This window comes from Neolamprologus brichardi, chromosome 6, assembly GCF_056152115.1.
Source record: "Neolamprologus brichardi isolate AB-2024 chromosome 6, ASM5615211v1, whole genome shotgun sequence".
Taxonomy (NCBI): Eukaryota; Metazoa; Chordata; class Actinopteri; order Cichliformes; family Cichlidae; genus Neolamprologus; species Neolamprologus brichardi.
Genome location: NC_142109.1, coordinates 28,748,347 through 28,765,773, shown reverse-complemented (window position 1 = coordinate 28,765,773; position 17,427 = coordinate 28,748,347). Strand labels below are relative to the sequence as shown.

At 40.2% G+C, this 17,427-nt stretch overlaps 2 protein-coding genes across 2 annotated transcripts; both read left to right on the top strand.

Annotated features, from left to right (window-relative positions):
* The first annotated feature begins 222 nt into the window (after positions 1-222).
* Positions 223-6,631, top strand: calhm1b (calcium homeostasis modulator 1b). The gene is made up of 2 exons (XM_006790652.2): positions 223-768; positions 6,122-6,631. The coding sequence occupies exons 1-2, from the start codon at positions 223-225 to the stop codon at positions 6,629-6,631; spliced, it is 1,056 nt and encodes a 351-aa protein (XP_006790715.1).
* Positions 6,632-9,092: 2,461 nt separating this feature from the next.
* zgc:175214 (RING finger protein 122) lies at positions 9,093-17,417 on the top strand. Its single transcript, XM_006790653.3, has 7 exons — positions 9,093-9,848; positions 10,040-10,405; positions 11,987-12,140; positions 13,560-13,602; positions 14,086-14,127; positions 14,746-14,828; positions 16,533-17,417. Exons 2-7 carry the CDS (start codon positions 10,381-10,383, stop codon positions 16,651-16,653), a joined length of 468 nt encoding a protein of 155 aa, XP_006790716.1. The 5' UTR covers positions 9,093-9,848; positions 10,040-10,380; the 3' UTR covers positions 16,654-17,417.
* The last annotated feature ends 10 nt before the right edge of the window (positions 17,418-17,427 follow it).

Sequence of the window (17,427 nt, the reverse complement as noted above, 5' to 3'; positions counted from 1 at the left end):
ACTCCAAAAGTTGATCTTTGCCATCTTTGATAGATTTCTATATCACATGTAAAATATTTGCAATTATTTTTTAACCATTAATAAAGATTTTACTAGAACCTATAATCATTTCTCATAAAAATCTGATTTTATGCCTTTTTTGCCTTATCTTAAACATGTTACTGTCCTTTTTTTTAACAGGTTTAAGTACTTGTGAACTAAAGACCCAACACATTTCTCAAGATGGATAAGTTTCGTATGATGTTCCAGTTTCTCCAGTCCAATCAGGAGTCTTTTATGAATGGGATCTGTGGTATCATGGCACTAGCTAGTGCTCAAATGTACTCAGCGTTTGAGTTCAGCTGTCCCTGTATGCCAGAGTATAACTACACCTATGGGATCGGACTGCTTCTTATTCCTCCCATATGGTTCTTTTTGTTAGGTTTTGTATTGAACAATAATGTGTCAGTGTTGGCAGAGGAGTGGAAAAGACCCACTGGGAAAAGAATCAAGGATCCAACAATCCTGCGCTACATGTTTTGCTCAATCACACAGAGATCTTTTATTGCCCCTGCAGTGTGGGTGTCTGTCACTCTCATGGATGGGAAGAGCTTCCTCTGCGCTTTCAGTATCAGCTTGGATATTGACAGGTTTGGGAATTCCAGTGTCATTCAAGGAATGTCAGAGACGGAGAAGTTAAAATTCCTGGCACGTATCCCTTGCAAAGACCTGTTTGAGGATAAGGAATTAAGAGAGGCAGCGTCGAGATACATCAAGTGTATATCTCAGGTATCCCATTGTTTATTTGCAACCCTGTGTGAGTGGTTTCTAGGTATGACTTTCTGACAAAATCAAGCAAGATGTGCAATTTCTCTCACCACATTTATGAAAAATATTTATAGTAGCTAAGCTGGTGGCTATATGCCATGATGGTTGTTTGGTAAGCCACTTCAATAGCAAACAAAAAACTTAACTTGTATAGCACTTTTCCAAACACATAGTTACAAAGTGTTTATCAGTCTGAAAAAAAAGGCAGATACCACATGATCCAACATTCAGGCATTCATTCCAACATACACACTTCCATACACGCAAATAGATGCAAACTAAGGCCCAAATAATCGGAGAAAGATTAGGGAAAGCTACCCTCAATCAAGACTTTTTGGCAGTGGTTGAAAAGAAATCACTGAATCGGTTGACCTCGTAGGCTGACAAAGGCTGTTCCAAGGTTATAAGCTAGATAGACTCTGGTTTTAATGTAAAGCACACAGAACAAATAGCAGACCTTCATCAAATGATCTGAGTGATAAGGTCTCACCAGCTTTGATATACAGTGCAACCATAAAGTATCCTTTACTTGTTCCACATTTTTTTATGTTACAGTCTTATTCCAAAATGGATTAAGTTTATTTTTCAGTTCAATATTCTACACACGATATCCCATAATGACAAAGTGGAAAATTGCTTCAAATGTTTAGCAAATTTATTTAAAAAAAAAACAAAACAAAAAACATAACATGCACATAAGCATTCGCAGCCTTTCCCATGTCACTCAAAATTCAGCTCAGGTGTATCCTATTTCCACTGATCCTTTGTTAGACGTTTCTACAAGTTGATTGAAGGCCACCTGTTGTAAATTCAGTTGATTGGACATGAATTGGAAAGGCACACATCTTTTAAGCCAATGAAGAGAAGCCACTGTGGGAGAAATATTGTCTTCTCTTCATTGGCTCCCTGTTAAATCCAGAATGAAATTAAAAATCCTTCAACTCACATACAAGGTCTTGATTAATCAGGGCCAATCTCATCTTAAAGATCTCAGAGTACCAAACACCCCAGTTTTGTTACCTAGTGTTTTTAAAAGTAGAATGGGAGCCAGAGAATTCAGCTTGGTTCTTCTGTGAAATCAGCTCCCAGTTTGGATTCAGGAGACAGACACCCTCTCTACTTTTAATATTAGGCTTAAAACTACTCTTTTATATAAAGCATATAGTTAGGGTTGGATCAGGTGACCCTGAATCCTCCCTTAGTTATGCTGCAATAGGCCGCGGTTACTGAAGTCACGATGCATTGAGTGTTATTTTATTGTAGGGTCTTTATCTTACAATATAAAATGCCTTGTGGTGACTCTCATTGTGATTTGGTGCTATATTAATACCATCAGAGAGAGGATTCTGTCAAGGTCCAAATGGGCACACTAGATCCCATCATCCATACATGGAAGTAGTTTGGAACCACCAGGACTCTTTGTGGAGATGGCCGCATGGTCAATCTGAGAAATCAAGGTAGAAGGGCCTTAGTCATGGAGGTGACCAAGAACCCAATAGTGACTCCACAGAAATCCAGCCTTGCTCTTTCTCTCGACCCTGACGAGACTAAACAAATATGAAATAAATATTGAAATCTTTGGCCTGAATGCCAAGCAATATGTCTGGCAGAAACTGGGCCAATACCATGCCTACGGTGAAGCAAAGGCTGTAAAATCTATGTATATTTTCTATTTTTATGTATTTATTCATTTTTGATAAATTTGTAAGAATTTCAAGCATTTTTTTTTACTTAGGAAAACTTATCATTAAGGGGTGGGTAGAATTTTGTGTTGAAATTAAATTTAACGAAATGTGGAAGAAGTAAAAAGCTATAAATACTTTCCTGATGCACTGCATAAGCAGGGGCCTGTTCATGTAGAGCTTTACATGTTAATAATAGGACTTGCTATGAAGAACTGAGAGATACAAGTGAAAAGTGAGTTAAAATAATCAAGGCGAGAGAAAATTGAATTGTCAACTAAAAGTTCCAGATGACTGAATCATAGTTAAGGTCTGACTTTTGTAATAAACTGGACTGGATGAGTTTAGACATTCTTAGAGATTAAGATATTAGACAGTTTAGAGATTCAAACTTTAGATGTTGTTCAAAGATGATACCAAAAGCTTCTTAGAAGATGATCTAATTACCGCCAAAGGGGCCGATGTGCTGACTGACCTCCTTAGTGAAACTGTCAGGGCCAAATACAAGAACGTTACTTTTAGTAGAATTGAGAAAAAAAGATAACATTAAATATACAAGTGTGAAATAAACAGTGAAAACACTGCATTTAGAAGATACACCAATATATCTTCATCCAAAAAGCATATTAATAGCTAAAATGGGAAACATACACCAATCAACCGTAACAGTATGACCAACTAATATTGTGTTGATTCCTCTTTTGCTGGCAAAAAAGTCCTGACCTGTGGATACATGGACTCCATTAAACCCCTGAAGTTCTGCTTTGGTATATGGCACCAAGATGTTAGCAACGGATCCTTTAAATCCTGTAAGATGATAGGTGTGGCCTCCGTGGATCAGATATGTTTGTCTAACACAGGGGTCCCCAATCCCAGTCCAGGAGGGCCGGTGTCCCTGCAGGTTTTAGATCTCACAATGGGTCAACACACTTGAATCATATGATTAGTTCATTACCAGGCCTCTGGAGAACTTCAATACATGTTGAGAAGGTAATTTATCCATTAAAATCAGCTGTGATGGATCAAGGACACATCTAAAACCTGCAGGGACACCGGCCCTCGTGGACTGGAATTGGGGACCCCTGGTCTAACACATCCCACAGATGCTTGATTGGTCAACACCTCAAACTCTTTGTTGACCTCCTCAATCTATCCCTGAACCATTTTTGCTTGTTAGTAGGGCTCATTATCCTGCTGAAAGAGGCCACAGACATCAGGGAATACTGTTCTCATGACAGGGTGTAAATGGTCTGCATCAATGCTTAGGTTGCTAATATCAAAGTAACACCCACGCGGATGGCAGGGCCCAAGGTTTCCCAGCAGAGCATTATCAAAGCATTACACTGCCTCTGCCAGCTATCCTTCGTCATAGTGAATCCTGGTGCCAAGTGTTCCCCAGGTAAGCAATTCACATGCACCTGGCCATCCCAGTGATGTCAACAAAAATGTGACTCATCACACCAGGCTAGCTTCTTTCACTGCTCTGCGGTCCAGTTCTGATGCACACATTTTTGGTGGTTGACATTGCTCAGCAATAATAATAATAATAATAATAATAATAATAATAATAATAATGATAATAATGTGAGGCAATGTGTTTTCTGACACCTTTCTATCAGAACCAGCATTAAGTTTTTTGAGCTACAGCAGCTCATCTGTGGGATTGGCCCACATGGACCAGCCTCCCCACCCTAAACTCGTCAGTGAGCCTTGGTTGCCCATGACCCTTGTTCACAACTCTTCTTTCCTTGAACTTTTAATAGATACTGACCACTGCAGACCAAGAACACCCCACAAGAGCTGCAGTTTTGGAGATGCTCTGACCCAGTGGTCTACCCATCACAATTCGGCCCTTGTCAAACTTGCTCAAATACTAACACTTACCCATTTTTCCTGCTTCTAAAACTCGGCTTTGTGAACACTAATATATCTCACCCACTAAAGGGTGAGATGATAAGGAGATAATCAGCCTCACCTGTCCGCTAACTAAAGTTATGTCTGATCGGTGTATGAGCCAATCATGTTGTTCCATTGACACAAATGCACAATAGATGCTCCTGAAAGTTTTAACATTTTATTTTTTCTCCGTCTACTGTAACCACAGCATGAATTTTATTCTGTGCTCTAGAGCCATAATAAAGCAGCCTTAGTTGTTAGTAGGGTTTTTTCAGGTTTGTCCCTATGATCATAAAAAAAAAACTTTTATGGCCTTCTCTCCATTCATTTAGCCGTTTAAAAATAAACCCCCACATACCTGCCTAAAGATTTTGCTAAGATGGGAGCCAAGCGGTGAGCTTTGCTTCTTGAAGGACTTTGGTATCATCCTTGTTGATTTACACCAACGGTAAATAAAAAGACGTTTATCATTGTGAGTGGCCAATGTTTGTGCTGACTACATCTTCAAACACAGCAGAATGAAGAGCTGAAAGATTTCAAGCTGTTTTAAGGGCTCTTTTGAGGGAAGTCTGGCTCATGTGGTCCAATTTTTAATAATGCAGATTTCTTTTGTTTCCCTGGCAGAAACAATGTGGATAAACAGGCCAAAACCAAAATAAATAGAACACAAAATGTCGGTATTGTCCAGCTGCTGGTATCAGTCAATAATTTCTCCATTAAAAAGTAATGGCAGCTGAATTCCACAGTCTTGGTATTGTTCGTGCTGACTCATTGTCACTCGAGTAGCTGAATAGAAAAGACGTATTGTTACTGTTATTAGTACCACCTGCAGTTTTTCTCCATGGCGAGTCAAAAATGACTGACAACAAAATGACAACACTGCCCTTAGCTGACAATATTTAATTAAAAAATTTTTTTTGGTGACTTTGTATCTGGCTGTTTCAAGTATTGTTATGCTGAACACATTTAGATTTGACTCTTAAGCCAACTAAATGAATAGCTAGATAAGGAACCAAAGATTCACCATCTTTGTAAACTGTAGAGAGTTGTCCTTTAAACAGCATTTACGCATTCAAATTACATTCACAAAAAAAAAATAATATGAATAATCTAATTAAATAAAACCATCAAAAGAGTACCAATGCGGGCCCTCGTGACCTCAGTGTCTCTAAAATCCTGGCTTCAGCCCTGGCTGTCATTTCACTGAACTATTTTAACTTCAAAACAAGGAAAACTAATTTTAGTTTCCTCGCTTTATTCCTCAAAGACTGCTCTTAACTTAAATCTCCCTGCCAGACTATAATTCACTTTACAGTTTGAGCTCACTGAAGCTTTCCTGCTGGCTTATTAGAGCAATAGATAAGCCTTGAAATTTATTATTCATGGAACTGGGACCTCTTCCACTTCTTCCAAAAACACCCACACTGTTATTTAGGTCTTTGATCAGCTGAAGGGCAATTATACAGGCTTAAAAGTAAGATATCTCGAAAAAGTCAGTTGATATACAGATTCTGTTAATGAGCTATGACGCTGTCAAGAAGCTGCTAAATATGCCTTCTTCACCACATCTGATTTTCAGTATCTGCACAAGCACAGATAAATCAGAAGGAGTGAAGATTAGCAGGATGTCTATGTGTGATCCTTCTATCTAACATCTATAGTTTGTTTATAGTGCATCATTAGAGAGCTCAAAATAGTGGTCATTTTGCTAGATTTATCATTTCTGCATTTCACAGGCATGCGGATGGATGGTTTTGCTCATGATGACCTTCACTGCCTTCCTGATCCGAGCTATTCGGCCATGCTTCACCCAGGCCGCCTTCCTCAAAACCAAATACTGGTCCCATTATATTGACATTGAACGCAAGATGTTCGATGAAACCTGCAAGGAGCACGCCAAGAGCTTTGCCAAGGTTTGCATCCAGCAATACTTTGAGAACATCAGCGGAGAGATGCGAGGCCTCCACCGCCATCACAGCAAACACGACAGCGACAACGAAGACGAAGACACGTGGAAGAGTGATGAGGAAAAGCTGTTGGGTATCAGAGCCCAGGATGATATGAACAAAGTTTTGTGGAACTGGCACACCTGTAAGCCACCTCTGGCTCTGAGAAAAGAACACGAAGATGGTGAAAAAGAGGGGGGAATGAATGGAAACATTAACGGGGAAATAAATGGGTTTGTAAAGAGCCACAGTCACGATGTGGAGAAAAAAGAGTGGGCGGTGTATTACAGTAAGGTCTAAAGAGTTCAAAGAGAAACTATTTTTTTCCAGAGTATTTTATTTGTGAAAGATAGAATATATATTATTGCATTCTGCACTACACTTTAAGCTTTATTTAAACGCACACTATTTTAACTGACTGGTTGACTGATGGTATAATCTATATGTATGTAGCTATGTATAATAGATTTTAAGAAAACAAAAACTGTCGACATATTTCTGGTTCACATACAGTTCAGTTTACAGAGAACATGTCTGGCACTGGGTGTAATCCAAAGTCTGTTGTTTTCATTTCTGTGTTTTATCTGTTTGTCATGAATTATTGTCGAAAACACGCTCTCATCGCTCCCCAAGGGACTGAGCTTGGCGGAAATCTGAAGTCTGTAAATTCTAGGCTGCTAATAAGTGCTGCTTTATCAGGCTGATAGTAAAGCATTATTAGAGCACACTAGAGTTCTCATTGATAACACTAATGAATGTTTGTATTGCTCTCAAGTGCAAGGCCACCATAAATACTCCCAGAGCAGAACTAGACAGAAATGAAAACATCGCTCAGAAGAGCTCCGTTTACATCAAGCACCCACTGTGTCTCGTGCAACCTATATCTTAAAAAACAATGAAAAGATCTTGTTAGCGATAAAGGACACTTCTGTATGCACAGAGATTTTTCTGAAACGGCTTCTTGCCTTTTCTGCTGTGGCCTGTAGATGAATAATGGCAGCTAACTGAGGCTGCTGTGCACCTGAGATTACTACGTGGATTGTCTCTGAATATAACGCTACAGAAATACTGCATTTGCAATAAAGCAAACCTAAGATCTATGCAAAAACGAAAGGTTGCCGCAGTCAAAACAATTTACATGTCACTGCGAAAACAAGGTCTACATTTGCATCTTCTTTATTTGCTTGCTCAGCCCCAATTCTGTCACTCACTCCCTGGTAAACCCTATTTTACAATCACCGAGCAAACACTTTGCTTCTGTTCTATTTGAAAAGGCTTTTAAATATTTATTTTTAGAAAAATGTAATTAAAGCTGAATATGTAACCTTTTTGATATACTTACCTATATAAAGATGGGTAATAAAAAGCGTCTTATTACAGTGTTTGGCTATCATATGCCACTAAGACAGCATCAGTGGAGCTTCCAATGCTGCTGGAAAGCTGGGGTAACTTTCTTTCAAAATATATTGTTGTCATGGTGGCAGTGGTAGATATGGTATCTACAACACTGGTCCAACATCTCCAAAATGGTTTAATTGCATTGTGATCCGGTAACTATGATTTTCACATAGGGTAAGGGTCAGGGTTAGTGACCCCTCGTGCTCTGTGCGGGTACTGTCATCCCTGAAGAGCCCATTCTCTTAGAACAACAGAAATGTCCATAATTTCAGAAAATCTGTCCAGATGGAATGACCTTTCTCCCTAAAGGGATAAGCAGGTCAACGCAATAGCAGCAAAATGCTCCAAACAGCCTAACAGAGGTGCTGGACTCCCTCACTATAGAGGTGAAGAGTTCACGTTTTTCCTTTAATTTGTCTCCCGTCCACGTCTTCAGCAAGCTGTCAACACAATGGTGTTTTTCCCATATTTCACAAGAGGGCGTCCTGTTACCAAAAGCATCATCTTTCACATGCCTACAGTGGCAACACAACCTTTAGCTACAACACATCGGGTCAGTCAAACTTGTAAGAACCCAACAATACACGCACTGTATTAAAGAGAGTGTTTAGGCTCGTGCTTCTGTGCAGCCAATCCAGCTGTTCCCCCGTACTCAGGAGTAATGCCATTTCTAGAGCATGGTGGAGGAAGGAGGAGAGGAGGGGTAAATGAAAATGGCATGTATCCTATTGAACTCTCTCCCTCCCTCTTTCCCTGCCCTTAGGGATTAGAGGAGCAGCACTCCCCTTGACCGCTTCGCAGCTTGCCCAGTAGCCCAGCAGCTGTTCTCTCCCTCAGCGAATTGGCAGCCAGGGCTCCTGGTGTGGGGGTGGCATGAACACAACGTCTTTGTCTGTCATTTTTCTCTTCCCACTTTTTATCTTATCTATACAATCTCATATGCAGACGTACTTCCTGATTCATGTTCTTTCTATTGGTTCTCTTGTCACAAAGCAGTGACATCATCATTTACACACACACATATATATATATATATATATATGATATTAGATCAAACAAAGCAAATATTCAAAACAAAAGCGGGTATCGCACTATTACAGAAATACCGTTTGGTTATGTGTGAAGTGAGGAATGACGATGAATCATTTATTCTTTTTCTGACCTCCATTTCACACAAATGGCTTTGTTTTGGTTGTCAGGACATCAGCCATGCGCATATCACTGACCGGGGCCTCCCTTGACTTTGCTGCAAGTGTCTCTTTTCTCTCCCTCTCACATATACAGGCACAGGGGTGTGCGCATACAGACACATACACATCAGCATGCTTGCAGGAGCCCTATTCGTCAGTGTCTGGCTCATTCTGCCTTCCTTCTGCCTACAGATTGGAGGACAGAGGTAGCAAGGGAGGGCTGAGGGAGAGGAGAGTTGCGAGGCAAAACGGCTGGTCACATGAGCAGAGATCTGTTTACAAACCCAAGGCAGAGCAGAGCAAGAGGAGGAAGGGAAAGGCGAATCGCAGGCTCTCTCTCCGAGCACCATTATAGATTGAAAGAGGAAGAAGGGAAGCCTGCCATGACAAAGCCAGCTGGAGGTGCAAGAGGCTGAATGCGACACACGCAGACACACTCTTGCGCACACACCGCCTTTGTCTCAGATTTTTTTTTTTCCCTTCTCAATTGAAGCAGCAGATGGTTAGAGGGAGAGTAGGATCCCCCCCTACGCGCACACACATCCACTGACTGAAACACAAACACACACTCGCAAGCAAAACACCAAACCCAGCAAGAGGACTGTTGTTGACTGCATGGAGCTGTCCTCACTTTGTTTGGGCTTTGAAGGAAGCATATCTTTGCCTTCTGTGCTGAGGAGAAATATCAACTGCAAGATCAGAAGACTGGAGGAGGAGACAACAGAGGAGACAAGAGGGGGATGAGACTTGTGAAAATCCCCTGTTAAAAAAAGCAGCTTTTCGAGGAAGACAAAGCACAGATTAATGTCAGATAATTGCCTTCACTGGGTGAGGACTGTCATTTTGAAAGCTAGCTGTTACTGAGTTTCGCGAAGGGACGACACTGCAGACACAAAGTGAAGTCAAAGAGGCCCCTTTCTGGTGGAAATGTAAGTATTTCCTGTTACAAAGCAGCCCGTGTTGTTTACCACACTGCGATCAAGCGAGAATCAGCTTCTCACAGTAACAACTGCTGAGCTGCACCTGGTGTGAGATATATGAGAAACAATCATCTCATCTAAACAGGTTTTTCTTTGTCTCTTTTCTCTTGTGTGATGACATCATTCTCACTGGGATCCAGGAGCACATGAGGTCTCCAGTCCTGGTCCAAACCTCAGTCCCAAATCTCCCAATCTTAACACAGAGCGGTTAATCCAGATTTGGGAATGTTGGGCAGCACAGATTGCTGAGCCAACAAAACCACACCTCCAGAGGATTTGTGGAATCTGAGCAAATCTTGATGGTTGTTGTTTGCGGGAGCGAGCACAACCCAAGAAAAAGAGCAATCCGGCTCAGTGTAACTGAATCTAGACTCCAAAACAGATTTCAGTGTCCGAAGCTCCAGCCCACGAGTTTGGCTCGTCTCCAGCCTTTTCCTGACAGGGCCTGAATTTACTGCGGCTGCCTTGGGAGTCACATTTCATGCAACCATTCCAATGGTGTAACGGTAAGTGAGTGGATTCCTTGGCACTTCTCTAAATATATGAGAGATGGAAGCACATGTACTTACTTCATAAACTAAGTTACTTAGTTGCTGGCTGTTGGCTAATGGGATTCAGATAATGGATGTGCTTGTGAATGGGCAAATTGCAGGGAGTGGAGGCCTTAGATAGTGTTTTGAAGAGTGAGCTGAAAGCACTTAAAATAAGCTGCTTTCCAGAACACGTTGTTTCGTTTTGGGGGTTTTTGTTATTGTTGACAACTGTATCCTGTGATATTTTATTCTGTTACCTTGCTCCATATTTTAATTTTTTTTCTTTGGGGTGATTCCTAATTGTATCTTTCATTATGCTACAATAGGTCTTTCCTATGAAACCCTCCACCCGGTCCTGGTAAATCCCCCAACCCCCAGCCATGTCAAATTACCCTTCCCATACCCCCCACAGTGTGCAAGCTGTACCCATTCATTCACTCTAAGGAGAGACACATGGACATTTAGAGGCTGGCAAAGAGCATCCTCGCTACAAATTAATAGGAACACATGTGGCCTGTGGAAGTGGGGCTTCCTCTGCTATTGTTTTACCAAATGGCCCTTGTCCCCCAAGTTCATTCTGTTTAATGCATCACACCCCCCGCCACCTGCAACGCACACATATTTCGATTGTACCACACAGACACCACGCAGCTTTGCTTTTCCATCCCCGAGCGCGCACACACACACGAGCTCACACTCTACCAGTCATGTCTGTAGTCTGTGGAACAGATGGTGGTGTGGCGGAAGTGATGTCTGCCCTTCATGTTTGTCTTGTTCACAGCAAATTAACGCACACTCCTATGAGCGTCTAGTTGCCACCACAGTTCCCCAGACACACCTGCAACTAAGCACTTACTAAATTTGAACCCTTAACCAATGCTGCGAGTAAAGCTTGTGATTTTTGTGGAGTTTACCTAGAGTGTCACATGCGTTTGCAATTTATAGTTCCACATCAGCAGACACACTCAGTTTTACTGGCACTAGAAGCTTGTCCATGTTCTTGTTAATGATCAACGTTTGTGTACTTGTCTTCAATGATTAATCTTTCTTTTCATTTTATATTGGAAATAAAGTGTTTATGATTTGCCAATACGAGTTTGGGTGTTCCCCTTATTCCTTAGAAAGGAAAATTACCTTCAGCTGTCTACCAGAGTAATTGCTCAAACAAACGGCACAGTCTAATGTTTATGCTATCAGTTTCACTTAAACTGTCGGTGCTAACGGCTGCATACTTTAAATCTTTGTAGATAGCTGAATATAGTGGGAGATTAAACAATTCTGCAATCTCTTTTTCAGCATCTCTCTGTTTAAAGCTGAAGAAATGCAGCTTTAAAAAGACAGCAACCCTAAACCAATTTCAAATTTATGACCTATAAAAGAAAACAGGATTTTATTATGTTTTTCTCTCTCCTTGGCATCCCATCAAAGAGTTGAAATGAGAAAGTCTTCAAAGTTTGAATTCCTCAAACTTGATTTTACATGTTGGACTTTTACCTTAGAAGATGGCAAACAAGTTAAGTATGTAATCTGTTATTTCAAAACTCTTCCTGGTAGGATGCCAGTGTGGTTTGGGTTCTCAGCGTTCTGAACACTACTGCAGCATGGGGTCTGACATCTATCACCTGCCGCTCAATGTCTATGTCATTGTTCTGGGCATCGGCCTCTTCGTCTTCATGCTCAGCCTCATCTTCTGCTGCTACCTTTTCAGGTAGGTCGGGCGAGTCTGAGATAAACAAACCAGTAGTTCGAGATTTTTGGGCAAGTTTGAGCAAGCTTTGGAACACGCAGCCACGGCAGCTTCAAATTAATTCCTAACCACCTTGGCAGTCAGCTAACGCATCACGTATTGATGTGTTAACGTTAGCAGCGAATGTCATGCAAGTTTACCAAGCAAGTGTTGAGCTGCCAAAGGTGTGACATGTTGTTTAGAACTGTTAAAACACAATTTATGCTTGGATTTCTTGTGTAGAACAACAAATATTCTCTATATAAGGCAAAAGCAAAGCACTTAGAAAAAAAGGGTTGCTGCTATTCATGAACTCCAATCATTTTTACTGACTCTGCAGTTCACCACAGAGTATTTTAGCACATTCTACCTCATGTCTTTCATTTTTGACTATATCTTAGTCATTTTGTTTCACCCTTCTTGCATACATGGGTGTTGGGTTTGTTTTGTTTTATTCTGGAGGGGGGGAGGGGGGGTTAGATGAAGCTGTTTTTAGTGGAGATGGGGGAAATAATAATACAGCAAAATGCTGCATTGCTCTCTTTTATTTATTGATACATTTTACCCATATATTTCTTGGTTTATTAAATCAATGTCGGAATGTTTTACAATGTGTCGAGAGTTGTAGAATCTTTGTATTATGATAGTAAGATAATTGTGGGCAACATACTCTAACAGCATTATATCATTACCCTGTGATTCCCTAGATTTCAGCGAAAGGCTGTTAAAGCCTCTATATGCCACATGTACAGCACCAGTGCAGGAAAATTGGTGACCACTGGCCATCTAAAGCAAAACAGAGAAACAAAGTTACTGGAGTTTCATTTACAACATTCCAAATCAATATGAATGCTGCGTGTTGTATAAAGTTCATGCGTTTGTTAAAGCAAAGTGTATTTCCTTATGCTTAGTGTATTACGTTCATGAAATGATATTGTCAGGATGTCAGCACTGTATTTTTGGACCATTGTGCTGCACCCAGTAAATGAGGTTAGTGCAATTAGTGTAAAGGACTCATAAAAAATGTCTGATTTTAAAAATAAACAAATAATAAAAAAAAAAAAAAAAGACATAAATAGTACAACTAATACTGTTATCAGATTTTCTTCAGATAGTAATGAACATCCTGCCAGGCTCAACATGATTATAAGTAACATTTTGAAATATTAGTCGAGAATAAAATTGCAAACAAGTTTCTATAAATGTTGCTAATTTAACCACAGTAATGGACTGGAGGAACAGGAAATGCGAGCAGTTCTGTGAAATTAAGTTAGGATTGAGTGGTGTGTGCGTGCGTGTGTGTGTGTGTGTGTGTGCGTTTTATCTTGCAATCACAGGTCAGGATCCACAGACCTTAAGTTACAGTTGTTACAGATGTTGTTTTCTTTGTGTCTCTCCCAGGTTGAAGCAACAAGGAACAAGGGAGCAGTTCAGTTACAATGAGGTATGTCAATGCAGTATCTGCCACTGTGGGTGCACATGTAACACCAGCTTCTTAGGCCTGTTATAAATACAAGTGTAACATCTTAGGCCGATATCGCCAACTGTGACATCTAACACCCCCCTTTTTTAGATGACCTTGAATCCATCTATGTGTCGCTACGTTCTGGTTTTAAAACGGTAATCCGTGTGATGAGGCCCCATACACTAAACTGGTAGCAGAGTGTTAACAGTGTAGCGTGTTGACAGTTGGCAATAATGCTTTCAGACAGGGAAGGTTGAACAGGAACTTTTTGTTTTCTCTGCATTTATAATGATTTTTTTCACCACGTAGGAGTAAATCAACACATATCAGTTATGTTTTCACAAAAATGCCATTTTACACTGTATCTTTTCTGCTGTGTAACACCACAGTTGACCCATGATGCTGACGCATAGATCACATGACCCAACACATTTCTTCTTTCTCTCCCCTTTTATTCTGCAGGTGGTGCTGAAGGGGGCGAGCAAAAAATTAAGCCTTCTTGGAGTAAGTCATAGTTTCTTATAAAATGTGAACCAGACCTATGTTAAACAATGTCAGCTGTTTGTTGCCCACATTGTTTACGTGCCAGTTTAGATGAGATCATTATGTGCTGGGAAGCTTTGGCTGGTTCATTCAATCAGTTTCTCCTTCAGACGTTATTAGCATGCTGCACGTACTCAGGGTGGAGATGTGCTGAAAATATCTTAAATACTGTCAGTGTGAGAGTGCCTGCAGAATGTAGGGCTCCAGGAATAACTGCACTCATTCAAAATGCATTATAAAAAACATCTCTGTCCTGCCTCTTGTGATTTTGTTTAAAAAAAACAACAACTTCTAAGTATTTTGTTTAAAACCAAGGCTTAGGGCTAATTTTGGTATAAATTCAATATCCAATTTCTCTTTTTAGTTTGAAATAGCCCTGCTGCCCGAAAACACAGTTAAGATAAAAGCACACTTTCACAACACTGACATACTTGCACTTTAAAGTAAAACGGTAAATTAATTTACCACTTAAATTTAGCTACAAAAAGGCAAGTGTATTAGGTTTGTAAGGATATATATGATGTCTATAACCAGAAAAAAGCCAACCGAACTAACCTCTGTGTTGTTTGTGCTCTGCAGCAAACCTGTGCAGTGTGTCTGGAAGAATTCAGGACCCGCGATGAGCTGGGAGTGTGTCCGTGCTCACATGCATTTCACAAGAAGTGAGTGTTGATAAAACAGTGATGTGAAAAGTTCAGTAGAAATAGTAGCTGCAATTATTTGCCGTTCTCTTCGGTTAAGTTAAATGAATGTCATTCTCATTAGGCGTGGCGAGATCACAACAAACTAAATGCTTTGTGTGGGACACGCTGAGAGGCAGCCTTTACTTTAATCTTAGCAAAAAGAATAAACACAAACAGGTTGCAATGTCACAGTGATCCTGTGAGGACAAATCTACTTAATTTGAATTTAATTTTCCCACTAGGTTAATAAAATAGGCGTCAGTGAAAGTTTTGCAATAGCATTTACACAACTGTTTATTTCCCTTTTTTATTCCAATGACTGTAAAACTGTTTTTAACTGTTAGCTTGGCTGCTTGTCTGTATGGTTGCAAATATGAGAACTATAATCAAATATTGATACTATCGATTGATATTAGTGTGATTGGATCGATGCTTTGTTTCTATTCTCTCAGTTCAATATGCAGCCCTCTGAATTGTGCTAAATAAATTATTCATTTATTGATTTTTGGGAAATAAAAAATGTATCTCAAACCAAACCTTACTTCACAACCCTGCTTTAGAGACGGGCATATTTACAGTTTAAAAAAATCCAGTTCCGTAATACATGAGAATCTAGAAGGTGTGTTTTGTTATGTTGTTCTGTTAACTAATTATTGTGGAAAGTAAAAAGCCAAGTGATTTAGTTGTCATTAAAATGAGCCCAAAATTAGCAGATTTTGAAATTCCACTTAGAGGGTGCTCATAAGGTTGACTACAAAGTCAGTGGCCATAAATGGTTAAAAAATATTTTTCTTATTCTTCTAGAAACACACAGAGAAAAAAAAAAAAGGTTAAACCAAATGCTGGATGTAAAAATTTAATTGGGGGAGTTTTAGTGTTACTTAATATTCTCACCTGAGGACAGAGCGGAAGTGGACTGGTTTTCCCAGCTTCTTGTTTTTGTGTAACACCGGTTAAGCTGTTTTCAGGTTAACCAGTGTTACACTAAAGCAGTGTTTCTTTAACTTTCTGCCCGTTCTGTCTTCAATAATTAACTCTAAAAAGGATCCAGCTAGAATTTTTGTAAAGTAAGTGTGAGTGTTGTTTCACCACTCTTAGAACTTCTACTTTATTACAATAGGTGGCACAAACAAAACGCTGTTTCATAGTATTTAGACATGGTCACAAAATTTGGTAGCAGTGATGTTATTTTACATAATCCAACAGCTTCATATAATTTGGTAGAAAATTTGACAAATTACAGATTATATTTGCGATCATATCTAAATACTTTAGTATTGATGTGTGCAAATGCAAAAATTATGTGAAAAACATTTGCAGCAGTTGAAAATCCCAAGGAAGTAGAGCAAGAGAGTCCTGTGTGACCTCTGCTGGCAGCACTTTTAAATGACAAAAGTTACTTTACTTTCTCCAAAAAGTGCAGAGGCGTCAGTTTAGCTCAGTGGGTGAACAGGTTACAACATGACACATGGCTGAGATGCAGCAGCCTGCGCCCCTTTTCTGCATGTCGTACCCCTCTCACTCCATCCATGCTCCACCGCAGCAGTACTGCTGTGGGAGATGTTGTCATTTTTCATTTAAACAGGAAACAAAGTTCTTTTCTGCTATTTTAAGCTTTAGCTGAGTAATAAAAAAACAGCTATGCAGTATTATTTCAAGCTGTTATGTTTCTTGCCCTGTCAGGTGCCTGCTTAAGTGGCTAGAGATCCGCAGCGTGTGCCCCATGTGTAACAAGCCCATCCTGCGGCTACACTCGGACGCTCCCCAGGGTGCCGAGGGGCCTATGGACCCAGAGGAGGTGTGAACGAGCCATCGGAAGAAGAGAAAAGACTCCCTTTACAGAAAACACACACATTAAATACACTAGAGAAGATGAACAAAAGGGTCATCTTGAAGAAATGTTAAAGAGCCCCAAGTAGCAGCTTTGCTGCTGACCTTTGAGCAGTTATGCTTTCATGGGAACTGAATATTGATAGCACCAACATGATTTGGTCAAATCAGTCAGAAAGGGTGAATGAATAGGATCTTTCATTAAAATGCTCCTAGTTCTACTTCCATGTTGCACTGTTCACCAAAAAAAGAAGAAAAAAAAAAGACAGGAAAAGGAGCAGCAATAGAAAGTTGGATCATTGCCACTGTCACTGGACGACTGGTGCAACACTGCCGGAGAGAAATGACTCTACTGGCATTGAGCAGGACATCAAATTACAGGATCAGTATGGATACCTCTAATATCTCAGGGGTGTTACCAATACAGCCAGCACAAACCACGTCAATCACCCTATAACCCTGTGCCATACATGCATCTTCGATACTGCCAATTTAGGTGAAATGCTCCAGGAGCCAGAGGCAGCTACACCCTCTGGCTGAAACAGACCAGCCGGATTACAACCACGACGATTTAAGTAGATGATGTTGTTACCGATTGTGTCCCAGGCCCTTTTCCCTTTAAAAAAAAAAAAAAAGACTGATAGAAAACTAGTCTTGCCTGTATGTATTGTATGTAATGTCTCCCTATATATATTGTCCTTTTGTATTTTAAATAAAGCGTCATGTAATGTATTGTAACAGCCTTGGA